At 32.8% G+C, this 16,291-nt stretch overlaps 1 protein-coding gene across 2 annotated transcripts; it reads left to right on the plus strand.

Moving 5' to 3' along the window:
• The first annotated feature begins 92 nt into the window (after positions 1–92).
• Positions 93–7,479, plus strand: LOC111703008 (uncharacterized). Of its 2 annotated transcripts, none has more exons than XM_023474845.1 (6): positions 93–284; positions 3,814–3,944; positions 4,996–5,116; positions 5,684–5,993; positions 6,296–6,461; positions 7,185–7,479. In XM_023474845.1, exons 1-6 carry the CDS (start codon positions 207–209, stop codon positions 7,273–7,275), a joined length of 897 nt encoding a protein of 298 aa, XP_023330613.1. In that variant the 5' UTR covers positions 93–206; the 3' UTR covers positions 7,276–7,479. The 2 variants fall into 2 exon arrangements, with proteins under 2 accessions (XP_023330613.1, XP_023330614.1); XM_023474846.1 differs by having other exon boundaries at positions 5,690–5,993.
• Positions 7,480–16,291: the final 8,812 nt, after the last annotated feature.

Consider the following 16,291-nt stretch of genomic DNA (forward strand, 5'->3'; position numbering starts at 1 on the left):
CCTATTATCTTATCTCCGTCCACTGCGGTACCCCTGACCGTCAAAAACTAGATCTTAATATTAAACTGTAAATTTACATAAATAAACAAACTTATTTAATTGTACTCCACTCTCCATGCTTCATACACTTATACGTTGAGTTATTTCATCACGTTACGATACGCACTTTTTTATCTCCTGATTAACATTATTAATTTGAATCCACAATGTTGATCACCCCTGGAGATTTAATACCAGTCCAACCAGAAGCCACAATTATACCTTGGACCAGAAGAAAGTCGCAGGTTAGATATATTTTTTAAAAGTAAGTGTCTATAAAATAGTCTCAAACAATGTTTTATCACTTTTTACGCTGATTTTTAAATGGAAGTGATTTTTTGCTTCAGCAGTCATCACAATTATAGTTTTCCAATGTATTTACTTGTTATTCAGTTTGCATGTAATGAGCTAATTTTATAATTTAGCTTAGACCATTGATTAAATGGGTCTGTCCTAGGAGTCCTAGAGAACGATTTTTGGACACCCCGCCCCCCCCCAGCCTGAGCCTGAGTCCTCAGCCACACTTCCTGAATGACACTACTTTTTCCTGTAACAAACTAAATTTTTGTTTTGACCCACTTTCAGTAGGCAGATTTTGACGATTTTTTGGAAAGCCTGTGACATGAGAAACGGATTGCACAAGTTTTGCAAAGAAATTTTTGCAAATTATTTGCATACAAATGATACAACCCGTCAAAAGAAATTTGCACATTTTTAGTTTTTTTTTAATTATACTTCAGGTTAGAAGAAATTTTGCAAAACTTTTTGCTTATTTACAATGGCTTTTCTAAATGTGTATTTTCTCATTTTTTAGACATTTTTTTGTTGCAAATATTTTTATGTAAAACTGGATTTTGCAAAAAAATACAATTTTTGCAAAATTGCAAAATTGTTTGCAGATTCTAAAAGTGGAACATAAGATTTTTCCAATGATGTATCATTTGTCATATTTTAACATCAAACTTGGGATTTAGAGGGGGGTCAAATTGACCCCCCCCCCCCCAGCGTATCCTGGTTTTTAAGTACTGCAGCAGGGATAGGGGTTAAGGTTTTATCTTTTTAAGAATGTATGTGGGTATCCGTCAACTTTTGTTTGAAAATTAATTATTTGTAACTGGGCTTGTCCCCCTTTTAATGTAAGGCCACTAGAAATTATAAAGATTGTCTCTTTTAGCTTGAAAATTTAACAATATTACATTTTCAGGAAGTTGACCGCAGCTAAACCCGTTCCATACTGCAGCACCCTGGAAATGATCGCCTGCGTTGGAGAAATCGAAGGTATTTTGAGCTTTTCATTAAGATAAAAACATGCCATTTTTAAAGGCGACATTAAGGTATTGTCTATTTGGAAAAATGACACTTGGAGGAACATTATAAATTTGGGAAATTGTTCATTTGGGAAATTTTGCAATTAAGAAATTGTTCACTTGGGAAATTGTACATTTAAGAAGTTGCATTTAAGAAACTGTTCACTGGGGAAATCATTTCTTGAGCCGGAGTACCCATATTTTTAGACACCCAGCACATTTTGGAATGTGGTTTTCGGAAATTTCCACCAAAGAAAATGCATAAATTCTTAGTGACGTTTTTTAAATAAAACACAACTTTGATTTGCTTATTAGATTTTCTTTTTTTCTTTTTTTCTTATTTTCTTATTTACTTCAAGGGTGCCGTAGTGAATCGGACATTCCATGGAAAGTCACTTGAAATTACGCCTACATTCCCTTTAAACTATTCTATTTAGCCGCCTGGGGTGATTGTGGCAGCGCAGCTGATATCTTTGGCTGCATTGAAGATATTCTGGGAGCTTCTGACTGCTTTGCTTGTGTTTGTGACGTTCTAGGATACCTTGGAATTGATCTTTGCTAGTCGGACTAAATGTATGAACAGTTATTGATAAAAATATATATATTTGAAAAAGAGTTGCAGCTTTTTTGTTTGACAGATGTGTAATAATTATTAGGATATGGAATTGGTCAGTTCGGAAACCTGAATTGATTTTTTTAAAATTTTAATCAGTTTGAATTTTATGTTATACATAGAACATTTTCGATCATTTTAAGATTAAAATCATTGCATTTTGCGTGATTTATTTTTTCTATGTTGTCAAAAAAAGTACTTTTATTAAAGGAAAACTTAAAAAAAATCAAAGTTGTTAAATTCATATCTCTGCAATACAGAAATCAATTGAAAGACATGTTGGAAATGTCTGGAACAAGGCTATGTTGTTGTATAAAAAATATTTCTAAAATAAGGTTGCCAAATAAATTAGGATTTCCAACTCACTAAATTATACATTGCTCAGCCCAGAAATTATCTAATCTTATTCTTTTAACCCTAAATTTAAAATATATAATTTAAAGTATTATTTACGGCCGATGTGGAACTTTTTATTAAGAAATCGTAATTTTTTTTTACTTTTTAACCAACTCCTTTCTATAAAACTTTTGTCTTGGATGGAATTGTTCGTTTCTAAGAACGGTACGGGGGCTGGAAACATTCTTGATTAAGAACAGAACAAGAACTTCAACTAAGAACGCCAAGATCGGAACGGAACGGGAAGACCGTTCTTCTACTCAGAAAGGAACGGAATGGGACGGAACATGACTGAACGGGACGAAACGGAACGAGAACGGAACGATAAAAAAGAGGAACGAGAACGGAACGATTTGGCTGAAGGCCCTCGTTCTAGAACGAAACGGAACGATTTCAAAAAAGTCGGAACGTGCCCAGCCCTAAACGTAGCATCCTTATATTTTTCGCGAGCACTCCCTTTAAGTTTAAGTTTAAGAGGAGTAATTGGCAAAATATTGCTCAATTTATGTGTGAGATTTGCATAGATTTGCATTGTTCTATCATGCATCAGGTTGCAAAGTAAAGTTTTAGGCAAGTTTGCAGTTCCTTTTTTTAAGCATCGTAATTAAAAACAAACTCTTTGGATAATTGTGTGCAATCCCATGGATAACTAATTTATACAGTTTACACTTTTAATCAACCTTTTAATGAGATTTTTTCTTGCAAAATTGCACAAAACAGAATAACTCAAAAGCGGAATAGCGGACTTTTGCTCGAAATCAATTTTGCAGATGATTGTGCAAATTGCTATTTTTTCGCGAAAAAATGTAAAATAGTCTCATGCAGTCTGAAATAGTCTCATGCAGTCTGAAATAGTCTCATGCAGTCTGAAATAGTCTCCTGAGTGAAGTCTTCATTAGTCTGGTGCAAATTTTATTTTAATTTCAAATTAAAAAGATGTGTTTTGAACGTTTTTTCTGGTAAATATTAGGGAAATTTTGGCTTGCATGTCGACTTTAAAATGAGATAAATCGAAGAAGACTGCTTTCCCCAATTTTTTTTTCATATTAGGACGTCATGGGGCTTATTCAAACCGGGAATAGTTTGTTCCAAGGTGTTAAATCAAAAAAGTTGATTGATGACTTTAATAAACAGTGGTCGTGGAGTTCATATTCTTTGCGGGACGATAATTTGGCCGCTAGATGTCTGACGGAATACGAGAGACGTCTAGTGGCCAAACTATTGTCCCCCAAATCGTACGTGAACAATTCTTGAATAAGTCTCGTGGAGTCATCTTAAATTAGTTTCTTGGATTAGTCTCGTGGAGTCGTCATAAATTAGTTTCTTGCATGTTATTATTCCATGTATCTCAATCTAGTAATCTACTGGAAGTCTTAGTCTGTGCTGGTGAAGTCTTTGCTAGTTTATTTGTTATTAAAAACATTCTCGATAGTTGTGTTATATATATATATATTTTAGATTTTAAATTTTCTGCACCGTGGTCCTGTTACATTCAAGACCCTGGTATATGATACAAATGTTGGAGATATTTCATCACTGGCCACTTATTTTAACCCGGAAAGGGTATCCGTCAAGGATCTAAATTCAAGGTAATTTGCATGGCCGATTCACAGCAGATGTATTTATTCTTTTTATATCGCTCAATTTATGAAACTGTTATTAAACGGGTTAATTAAACGAAATTTTCTTTTTCCCGATTAGCTAAGAGAAATTACTCTCTCTAAGGTGTTAAATCGAATCTACAATATTATATATAATTGTTTTGGATACCTTGTATCAGATTGCCACGTCAGCAAGTCCTTAAGATCATGTTTTTGGGACTAAAATCCTAATTTCAATTTAATTGACCCTCAATGCTAAGATGACAAGTTCCGATGTGAATACCTTGACTGTTTATATATCTACATAATTTTTATAATTTGTATGATTTTGAGAACAGATGTTCCTAGTTCTCTTCTTAAAAGTGACCTGCGTATTTTTTTTTAATTCTATTTATTCGTAAACTATTATAATGGTAACATTTTAAAGTCAACGAGGAACGAGATATATAACATATAAAATATACAGTTTTAAACAATAAAAAAACTTTTGGTTAGGTTTTACATATATCGTTGATAATTTCAGCATAATTAAATCTTTCAAAAACATTTTGATTTGACCGGATTAACCAGATTAATAGTAAATCTTTTAACTGAAGTGGAATTCTCCACGCATTTTCAGCCGGATTCGCGTAAATCATGTTTGACTTTACTAGAGACTTGTTCAATGACAGTTTTTCTACGTACATAGGTTTCATATGCAATATTAGATAAGTTCTTGTATTATTTTGTTCTTTGGTCATTTTTGCATAAATCAAACAATAATCGGATGCAGAGCTTGGGATTTATACACATAGATTCGCAAAATGATACAAACCGGCTACACAACATAGTTTTTAAATGTATTTGTTCAGAAATGTGTTCAATAAAATATATATTTTATCTAAAGAGAAAAGACTACAAAATCTTCCACATTATTGATCTGTGATCACATACTGGGTTCAAGGGTACCGTTGTGAATTTGGTATTGCCATCTCTGTATGGAGATTCGCTTGAAATTACAATTACAGTCCCTTTAAATAGGTAATAACTTGTTTTTTAGATTTGGTCAGCACCCTAGCAGTGGAGATAATAGCAAGGAAGAAGATGTAAAAGTAGGATCTGAGAATGTTATTAAACCTCGTCTTCTCCTTTACCCGGAGCATAACCTAAACCATTCCCAGGTAAACCGTTTTCTAACTCTTTAAAGCCTTGAATCTTAACTGCACGGATAGGTTAATTTATCTAGTATCTCGCTAAAAATGGCAGGGTTTTAAACAATTTTTTTAGATCTCTGAATTCAAGTAATGGACATGAAATCAATGCAATGTCTACTATTTACCATGATGTTAGGTACTTTTCCACCAAGTGGCAACTTCTCGAGGGTATTTTCCCGAGAGGCAACTTCCTAAATGTGCAATTTGCCAAGCGGCTCCAGTCTGTTCTAGCCGAGTCACTCGGCCTCTAGCCGCCATCCATCCTAGCCGCAGCGTTCGGCCTTCATTGCAACCTGCGGTGCATTAGAAAGCCTAATCTTTGGGAAGTTTCCGCTTGGTAAATTGCACATTTGGGAAGTTGCCATATGAACTCCTAAAGCATGATTAAACCTTAGAAGTTTAAGGGTACCGTTGCCATCTCTTGAAATTTCTTTTATAAGTTTAGAGTTTTTGTCTTTTATTTATTCATCTTGGATTTATACTAAGACAGACTTGGATCGAAACTGTTTTGGTCGAACTTATAACTATATCCAGGTTAAGGTTCAACGCACACTCAAGTGGGTTCTATCTCACCAGGATGGAGAGGACAACGCAGACCTGTCCCGTCTCCCCCCTACCGACAACATTGGATCCGTCCGTCTGGGACCAGCTGATCACATCTCATCCATTCGACACGCATCCGCTGATAACATTGTTCCAACCCGGCTCGGATCGATAGATAACCTATCCTCCACCCGGACCGGATCTACGGATAATCTATCCGGATCTCTGGATGTACGTTGGAAGCGAAGTTCCGGACCAGTGACTGGAATCCGGATCGGAGAAAATCTGAATATTAATCAAGGTAAATTTGAACTATTATTTTAACTTAAAGGCCGTTTATAACTATACCCTTGCCTTTATCTGATTAATAAATGGGTTTTGTTTTAACCTTCAGAAAATCCTAGGGTACCTAGATGGGTCCGTCATGGTTGTGTATAAACTGTAGGGTCCTTAAAAGTCAAAACGGATAAAACACTTTTTCATAAATTGGGAAATGGTTTGCACAAGATTTCAAAGATTCGGGATTATGTGAGATCTTCGGGTAGGACTTTTACTGCAGGACTTTTACTTGTTCAGATTTTGAGTTAGCTTTCATTTATCTAGGCCCTCGTCCTGTCTCTAGACCTGCCTCTGTCTCAAGATTGACTCCTATCGGTCATCCTCTGAACCCTGAGCAGGTTCCTAGCTCAGATACCAGCAGTGTAATGGGGATACAGGAGCTCCGAACCCTACCTAGTACCATGCCCAACCTATCCTCTGCGTTAAATAGGTAAACTACTTAATCAAATGTCGTCTTCTTGATTTTTCTTACAGAATCTACACTGTTAACCACGAATGACGACTGTACAGAATTTTTACTTTATTCATGTGTAATATTAATTAATCCTTTATTCTAGTTATATTAATTATTCCTTAACTGTAAACCTTTTTCTTTCACAATGATAAGCATAAGCAATTTAAAGGCTAAATAGGGCAGAAATCCTATTAAAACCACTCTACAAATTAAATTGTTGTATATGGGTCAAATTTTTATCAAAAATATTTAGAAAAACTAAACGCCCGTTGGAAAAAGGGTTTATGTGAATGATTTTTAATTCTCTTAACACTTGAGGCTTCTTTGTTGCATTTTAGATTTATTGAATTTAATAAATAGGCGAAATTGCAGCTGAACCTTGAACCTGATTCTTTCCCATTCCCAAAAACGAGTTCCTAGATTGATCGTTTTTATGAAATTTCAATCAGTTCCTAGATTGTGATCGTTTTTATGAAATTTCAATCGCTGCGTATTACTGTGCATTATTGACTCGTCAATGTCGTTTTCCTATTTGTTTAAAATATCTTTATTGGGGCGTAGAACTGCAAGTCGTCTTTTGTAAGTTTTAGGTGAAGGTTTTAACAAATCATATATAGTATTATTTTTATTTCACTTTTTTCAGCATTAATTTATAATTCAAATTAAAATTCTTATTGTTAACCTTACTTTTGATTTCAGTGTATGGAGTGAACTGCCCCGTGATATGAGCATATCCCATGAGAGTATTGATCGTTGGCCATCCTACGAATCCAAGGAGGTCTCCTGGTGATCGTTGCCCAGATCGGTAATCCAAGAAGTGCTCACGGTGATCGTTGATTACCAACAAACCTGTTATTCTAGACGTATCGGCTCTCGTCGTAAATATGAAATGAATTGACTAATTAAGCTATGCAAAGCTAAAATGTAAATATGTATGTGACGTTTTTGAACATGAAAAAATTTATTGACAAATATAATAATTGTTCAGTTAGAAGTCAGTTTATTTAGGGCAGTAACAAATTGAGCTGTTTTTTACTAGGATCTTGAGACTGAATTGTCATCCGAGAGTAAAGACTACTTGAAGGTTATTTTAGTCATCTGGCTCTGACAAAGTCTTGAAATGACTAATAAAATTGTTTCGCAAATGAAGAAAATGTCACAACTACGGGGAATTGGGTAAACCTGTGTTTAGAGTGAATATACACCTGGTTGGTGTATTGTTGCATTGCAGCATTGCAGATGGATTCGGAAATTTAAAGCTTCATCTGAAATTCTGAATTCGCCAAAATCTGCGGAATTTTGGGGTTTGAATAATATTGAAAAATTGCTGAATCGCATCTGTTTAATAAAGAGAATTGCTTAATGTAATTCTGTGAAAAGCTAGAGTTCGCAGATAGATACATAAGCGAAAACATTAATTACATCTGTTTGAAAAATCTTCATCTTCAAACATTTATGACCTTGACAAATTTCTTTCGTATTTCCGATTTTTTCGCGAAAATCATGCGGCATTTTGCCCTTTTTAATAATTAAATTGAAACTGAAAGCAGCGGATATTTTACAGGTAATTTGATCAATTTTATTGAAAAGAGAAACTTAGGTATTTGCTTTATTTGCCGGAGAAGTAAAAATACTTTGGACCGATTAAAGATTTCTAACTACAATTTCAAATCTGCCTCCTGCTCTATGTGCCCTTAATTTAGACTGATAACAAATCTAAATCCAGTCTTTTTATATTATAGATGAATGTTCGCCCTGGATTTATTACGGAGGGAACGTCTTCTTTAACATACCCACATCCAGTTCCCGGATGTTCTGTATGTGCAATAAGGTATTGGCTATCTGGATGATCTGGAGATAAAATTATTTTTCAGAATTTTACCAACTTTAAGAGTGGTTAAAAATCTAAGAAAGTTGAGAATTTTTAACAACTTCATAGAATTGTTATTTGAGAATAAAAAGTTTAGTGTTTGTAGAGAAAAAGATGACTTGTTTGACACCCCCTCCCTGTGTTGCCAGCAGAAAAGAGAATGAATAGAATAAGTTTGCTGACCTAAGTTAATTTATTAAATGACTAAATCAAATCAATTCTTTATAGTTTGAATATCTATTAGTTTGAAGGAATGTTTGACATGTGTCTGTTCGTTTGTTCACGTTATGAAACAAAATAACGTGGTCGAACCGTTGCGTTGAACTCGTTAAACTTTATGAACCAATGTGTGGCAATTTTATAACTGTTTAATCAAAATTCTGCCAACATTGAAACCTGTGCAAAATTCTTGGACCACAAATCAACGTTCATTTACAATTGAAAAAGTTGAGTGACTGAGTTTTGCCTCTTCAAAATATGCCATTATGGAATGGATATCACAAAAACCGTCTAGGAAGGCTGATTCCAAATAAAACATAGTTGACAACTTAATAAGTTTTACTTTTATTTAAAATTCAGTCATTAATGACACAAACTGCGAGACTTTTTATTTTAAAAAACCTTAAGAAAAAGCATACATATTTATTTTTGATGAGTTTTTTTTGTCAAGGTTTAGGCCCTCCCCCCAACCCTCCTTTGCTACAGTAGGTATGAAAAGCCTTTTTTTTCCCAATTTTCAACTGTATATATTAAAATAAATTGGTATAAAAGGATATCAAGCTTAGTCTAAATTTGATGATTATTATCAACAAATAAACAACATAGTGTATCAACTGTGTGTCTTTTTTTCTCTGTTTAAAAAGATTTGAGATTGGTCTCTGAACGTAATGAGAAATATCTAATAAAAATACGAGTGTGTATCATTCAAATCCTAAAAAGAGGGATATGAGATTCGAATTTCAAAATTTTAAACTGTGTGTCTTTTTTTCNATGAACAACTTTTCTGAAATCTGTAGAAAGGATTGAGTATAAGGGATGAACAACTTTTCTGAAATCTGTAGAATGGATTGAGTATAAGGGATGAACAATTTTTCTGAAATCTGTAGGATGGATTGAGTATAAGGGATGAACAACTTTTCTGAAATCTGTAGAATGGATTGAGTATAAGGGATGAACAACTTTTCTGAAATCTGTAGAAAGTATTGAGTATAAGGGATGAACAACTTTTCTGAAATCTGTAGAATGGATTGAGCAGGGATGAACAACTTTTCAATCTGGAATTTTTCTCAACTTTTACAAAATTCAAACAAAGTGAAGTAAAACTTGACAAAAAAGTTTAGATGAAAGGAAAGGTCATTTTATTGATATTATATTGGGATATTGACCTTCCAATTAGAGAGTTGCAGGCCCGAAAATGAATATTATATCCTTATTTTTCTAAATTAAAATCAATTATTTTCAGCTTTTTCTCTATTACAGTGATTTGCATCTTTAAGCTGCAGAGACAGTAAAGAGAATCGTTGATATAGCAATGGTACCATCGTGAATTGGAAATAACACTTATAAAATGGAGGTTAACTTGAATTTACGTCGAAATCCCCTTTAATTTCAATTTTGTATTATACACTATACAGTGTACACTGTATAGTGTATATCCTAAACCGAGATATACATAAAGCACATGCACATTATGAGTCTTCATGAGACGACTGTACGGAATGTACACAGTATCTTCATGAGACGACTGTACGGAACGTACACAGTACATTGTCAGTCTCCTTCCATTCATGATTCCTTTACCACAGTAAACTTCCTTCTTTCTTCGTCAAATCATTAAGTTATTTAAAGATTATATTGAAGGCAGACGACATAATTTAAACTTAGAATCGTCAGATTTTAAGTCGTCTTTACAGTCTCATCCTTTGCTGGTAACCCTGTGCACGAAAATGTTTAGAAATTCTCCTGGAAAAAAGTTCTACATCGTCTAGCAGACTGTCTTTGTAATTTCATGACTCTCAATTAAAAAGAATGAGAGAGGCATGTTGTGAATCTGACATGCCACTTTATTAATGTGGGTCACTTGAACCTACTTCTGCATTCCCTTTAAAAGAGGAAAGGTATTATAATATTGGTATTTTGGCCACCCCTAGAGTTTTCCAATAATATATTGATCAGATTGAATTCTCTGTTTCCCTATATCTCCCTCTATATCTTCCATCAAAAGATATAGAAAACATGGCAAATATCCACAGAAAACTTTCTCGTAGCAAACTAAACAAAACCCTAAAATCAGATTTTATATATTTTATTCGAAAAAAAAACAATGTTACAGTTAGAACCAGAAAATTCTGGATTAGGAAGACGAATTTTAGACTAACGTTGTGACTTTAAATAGTAGAATTAACCTTAGATAAAGCAATATAACAGATGGATTTCACTTGATAAGTGATTAGATAAGTTACTAGTAACACTTTGTAACAACTTCAAATACACTTGATATTGAATGGTGTATACAGACAGTACAGAAGAATATCGGTATTTGTACAGTCTAGGAGAGTGTTTGTGTTTATTGTTGATTGTTTACTTAAAAATAAGTTTAATACACATGTAATATATCATTTATTTATTTAAGTCAACTCTTTAAGCCAAATTTAGCTTGGTTTGGTTTGGTTTGGTTTAGTTTGGCAAACTAAAAAACTAAACTAGTTTAGTTTAGTTTGGTTTTGTTTGTTTTGATTCGGCTTGGTTTAGTTTAGCTTCGCTTAGTTTGGTTTGGCAAGCTAAATTAAACTAGTTTAGTTTAGTTTAGTTTATTTTAGTTTATGTTTGTTTTGGTTTGGTTTGGTTTGGTTTAGTCTGGTTTGGTTTAATTTAGTTTGGTTTATTTTGGTTTGATTTGATTTGGTTTGGTTTGGTTTAGTTTGGTTTGGTTTGGTTTGGTTTGGTTTGGTTTAGTTTAGTTTTGTATAGTTTAGTTCAGTTTAGTTAGTGTAGTTTAGTTTAGTTTAGTTTAGTTTAGTTTAGTTCAGTTCAGTTCAGTTTAGTTTAGTTTAGTTTAGTTTAGTTTAGTTTAGTTTAGTTTAGTTTAGTTTAGTTTAGTTTAGTTTAGTTTAGTTTAGTTTAGTTTAGTTTAGTTTAGTTTAGTTTAGTTTAGTTTAGTTTAGTTTAGTTTAGTTTAGTTTAGTTTAGTTTAGTTTANAGTTTGGTTTAGTTTGGTTTAGTTTGGTTTAGTTTGGTTTAGTTTGGTTTAGTTTGGTTTAGTTTGGTTTAGTTTGGTTTAGTTTGGTTTAGTTTGGCTTAGTTGGTTGGTGTGGGTGTAGTTGGGTTTGGTCTAGTTTGGTCTAGTTTGGTTTAGTTTGGAGGCTGATTTAATTAGCTCTATTTCCGTATACATACATGCCAAATAAAGCAATGTATACAATTTGTACTTTTAAAAAAATATATATAAATTTTCTTTGGAATATTTTTTTGGCGGTAAAATACTTTTTTTCAATATTTCTTATCTCGGTTTTAACCATTTCCGAAAACAATAATGCTTATTTCAAAATAGATTAAAAAATAATAACTTTGTTCAGTAGTGGTGATTTTTTTAAAATTTAAGATTCCTTTTCCATTTATTTAATTGGAGGCGTATTTTATTAGATATATTTTTGTATCTGTACTCTGTATGTAGGGATGTCAAATAAAGCAATATCTGATTTTTTTAAAATTTAAAATAAAAACAATTTTTTCTGAAAAAAAAATAAATTTTTTGGTAATAAACTGCAGTTTATATTTATTTTCTTGGTTATCCAATCCATGTCCTAAAATTAATCACTACATTAAAAAGTAATAACCTCGGTTTTTGCTAAACCTTTTTCTTTTTACTGACGAACTTTTTAAAAATTTCCTTTTGCATTTTTAACACTATCATCGGCATCATAGAATGTCATCAGATACTGAAAGAAATGAAAAAATCATTTATCGATATGAGGCCATTTTGCAAATCCTCCTAAGATTAAAGTTCCCTTTATCCAACTGGGGGGGGGGTCACCGTGACCCCTCCCCCTTATTTTAAACGTTTTAAAGATGTATTATTACTGAGTGGTTACGTTTGTAGAATTGATTTTTTTTTCAAAATTCTTAAATAAAGACGACAAAAAATGTTTTAAAAAATTCGACAGTAAACTAATTAGGTGTTTAGGAACATATTTCTCAATAGAAATTTGTCAATAAATCAATGTTAGAATCAATTATTTCTTTTTCCTCATTATAATGAATTTCTTATTCTTTAAGAATTTGTTCGTAGATTTCTTCAAATTCTTCAAATGTCTTCTTTTTAATAGAAATTCCGGGAAATCTACTGAAAACGTGAACGAGAACGTGAACATTGAGACATTAAAGAAACAAATGACTCAATAAGATGATGAGAGTCAATTTTTATTTTCTCAACCTGTTCCTCAACAACTAAATGGTTTACTTTAGAATTTTTCTTGCATTTTTTGTGGGCGTTATTTAATAATTTAAAAAATATCGTTTCTCAAGACATAACCACCCATATGGATGATTTTGAACGTCGACTTTGTGCTCAAACTCCGTAAATATACATCATTAAAACGTTGTATATGTCTAAAATAATAAAATTCTCACTCTCAGTTTTACTACCATACATTGCCGGTCACTCCCTTTAAAGCTGGGTCCAAGGGCTTTCAAAACATGCATAAAATTGTATTGATTTGTATCCTAAGAAGAAAATAGGATGGGGGTCACTGTGCCTCCCCCAGTCTAATTTTAGGTAAACCATACGTCAGTTGAAATAGGGTTAACCTGGAAAAACGACCTTATAGCTTCCCAATTGTTTTGCACGGAAAGGTTTCAAGGACACCGTTGTGAATCGGGACAATTAATGCAGGGTCACTTAAAAGCACAACCCTATCAGCCAACGCAGTGGTTTGCTGGACTTTTGATCTACTCAATTGTTTTACCATTTGTAAACATTGTTAGAATATTCAAAGCCCAAAATGTGGACAAATTTTAAAACAAAGAAACAAGATCAAACGACATTATGTGTAGATAAACAAGATCAAACGACATTATGTGTAGATAAACAAGATCAAAGAGTGGACAATATTTTAATGTCGCCTAATTTAAACCGGGTTTAACTACTGGTTAGACCTCAAAAGTTGGAGCCTCCATTGCAACTATAGCTTTCGCTATTTATAAAGCGATCAGACCCCTAATAGTCGTCTAGTTCTCCCTCATTAAAATGTTTCCCCCTCTGGCCTTCCTTTAATTTGACAGATTAAAAACAGGAAAAAGAAGGAAAACAGTTGAATGACGTCAACTCAAGTGTTACTAACTTCCTTTAGTGTCATTTAATCGTAACTCTAACCCTAAAGAATGTCGGAGGATTACAAAGTACATCTTAACATGCAATTATTTGTCAAGTAAGTCAGACAACTAAATCTAATAAATATCCCCCTAGATATATGCTCAGGTGGTAGGCGATTATATCAATATAATGAAGACAACTTTCGGTTTAAATTTAGATTTTTATCAACCTTTGATACAACAAAACACGGAAACAAAGAGAAGCTGTCAATTTAAAAAGCTTCTCTTTTATTACTTGCAAACTTGTAATTCCAAAAAAGCTTTTTAACAATTCAAACAAGAATATTAAAGTTGTCTTCAATATATTGATATAATCGCCTACAACCGAACATTAAGCTAAGTGTGACATTCGGAAAAAAAACGTTTTTGTGACTAAAACTATAGGAAATTGCTTCGGAATATTCGTCCCGTAAACTTTTTTCTTTGAAGTATAACAAGGAGTTAACCTTTTCAAGATGGCAATGTAGCCTTGAAACCTTTCTCTGGTCAAAAATGTGGAGGATCGATACCGTCGTTCTTATAATGACTCGAATAGTGTTTTTTTCTGATAATTTCTTCATTGTTAATTTTACACAGGAAATGTGCAATTCACTGCAGTGTACTGTCTCTGGGCGGTAATGTAAACACAAGACGGATGTCAAAGCCTGACATGGGATCCATCTTTCACATAAAAATCAATGAAATATTCTGGTCATAGGAATCCATTATGTGAATTATCAAAATTGTCAAAATTTAATGCTTTTAATCTCCTTGAATACTAAACGAACACTTATGAATCTTTTCTTGTTTACGAATTCCGCCCAGAGAGAACTGAGCTGAAAACTTTAGAATGGTGGATATCGGGATTGAGGCTTAATCCACTCTTTTTCTTAATCTCGAGATTAAATATTGCTTGTTCTCCACTCATTTTTAATCTCCAGATTAATCATCCGATCAGGATTAAGGATATCCTATTCTAAAGTTTTCAGTTCTGGTTTCAATATGTACTCAGAGTATACGCAACTGCAATTAACTTTCCTTGTATTATAACCCATGGTCAAACCCATTACGTGATTGCCTAACTACGTTATATATAACAGGTTATAACTTGTAATTACGCTGTTAAGATACAATTCTAGCCTAAACTGAAGAAATATAGCCCAGTTGATATAGAGACTCTGTACTGTTTACTGCGAGACAGTAATCTTCGCGGATTTCCACTTGATATCGATAGCTGTTCCTTGTTGAAACATACGAGTAGAGGATCACACCCATTGGTAGTGGCGTTGACAAGTCACGGGATTGTAGCCGTGTGGATCGTCATAATTTTATTTTATAATTATAATTATTATTGTTATTATGGGAAATGTTATTAATCTTCTCCAAATCTTAATAAAGGTGACAAAAAGGAATTATCAATAGTTTAAAAAAATGGTAATACTCTGGAGGATCTGTAAACATCTATATATAAATTTGGCTTGTCTGTCTGTTTGTTTGTTTGTATCCAATAAACGTCAAAACGGCTGAACCGATCGGGCCCAATTTTTTTGTGGGACATCACGTGAACACAGGGAAGATTTATGAATGACAAAAAAATTTTAAAAATATGTTTTAAAGGTTTTTAATTTTGTAAAAAATTTAAATTCTTGAAAATCCGCTAATTTTTTTTTCAAATTTTTTTCTTCTTTGTTTTAAAATGTAAGCAAAAAGAACATGTTCACAATTTAAATATATGATGGGCGCTTCGCCTAGAAAGAAGGGCGCGAAGCGCCTTGAATTTCCAGTAGCTAATAAATATTTAATGTTGTAACTTACGTTTTGGTTCATATTTGTACCAATAATTATTTGCGAAAGTTGCTTTTTAAACTTTAGAATAGAGTAAACATATTTCCAATATATTTCTGAATAAAAAAGGGAGTTTTGCAGAATATTACGCCAAGGGTTGTTGAAAACAACGCTTTTCCTTATCATCATCTACCCTGTATACTGTATCAATTTATATTTGTAATCCCTGATTGGGTGTCTGTTTGTTTGTTTGTGGGTCCGATCTAATATTCATAAACCCCTTGACCCTCAAATTTTGATTGGGTAACTCGGGAGAACCCCAGGAATGTTCTTAGCTTAGTTTTGAGTATATATAAGTTGAGAGGGTCACAATTAAAAGCAAAAAACATATATATATTTTAAAAAGTTTATTACTTTATCTCTATAATGTATTTTTAATACTTTCTATTGCATCAGTGCTAAAAAGACAAAGTTTTCAAGAATTAAATAATATTTCAGATTAAAATCCACGTAAACTAATTTAATGGGTTCAATAGTTATTAACAGTACATTTCACAAAGGTGATTAAAATCGTTATAATTATTTATCTAAAAATAAATATGTAGAGCCCCCACTACTACCCAATAAAATACATAAAATAGAGTATAGGATAAATATGATTTTGTACAATGTTATCATACAAACAAACAACAAATTTAAATCACAATTCAAACCATTTTTAAGTATATATTGGCGAAAATGTTTAAAATCTCTTCAAATCATCTCAATATTTCATTTTATTTTAATGACAAATGTAACACTT

This window comes from Eurytemora carolleeae, unplaced genomic scaffold, assembly GCF_000591075.1.
Source record: "Eurytemora carolleeae unplaced genomic scaffold, Eaff_2.0 scaffold417, whole genome shotgun sequence".
Taxonomy (NCBI): Eukaryota; Metazoa; Arthropoda; class Copepoda; order Calanoida; family Temoridae; genus Eurytemora; species Eurytemora carolleeae.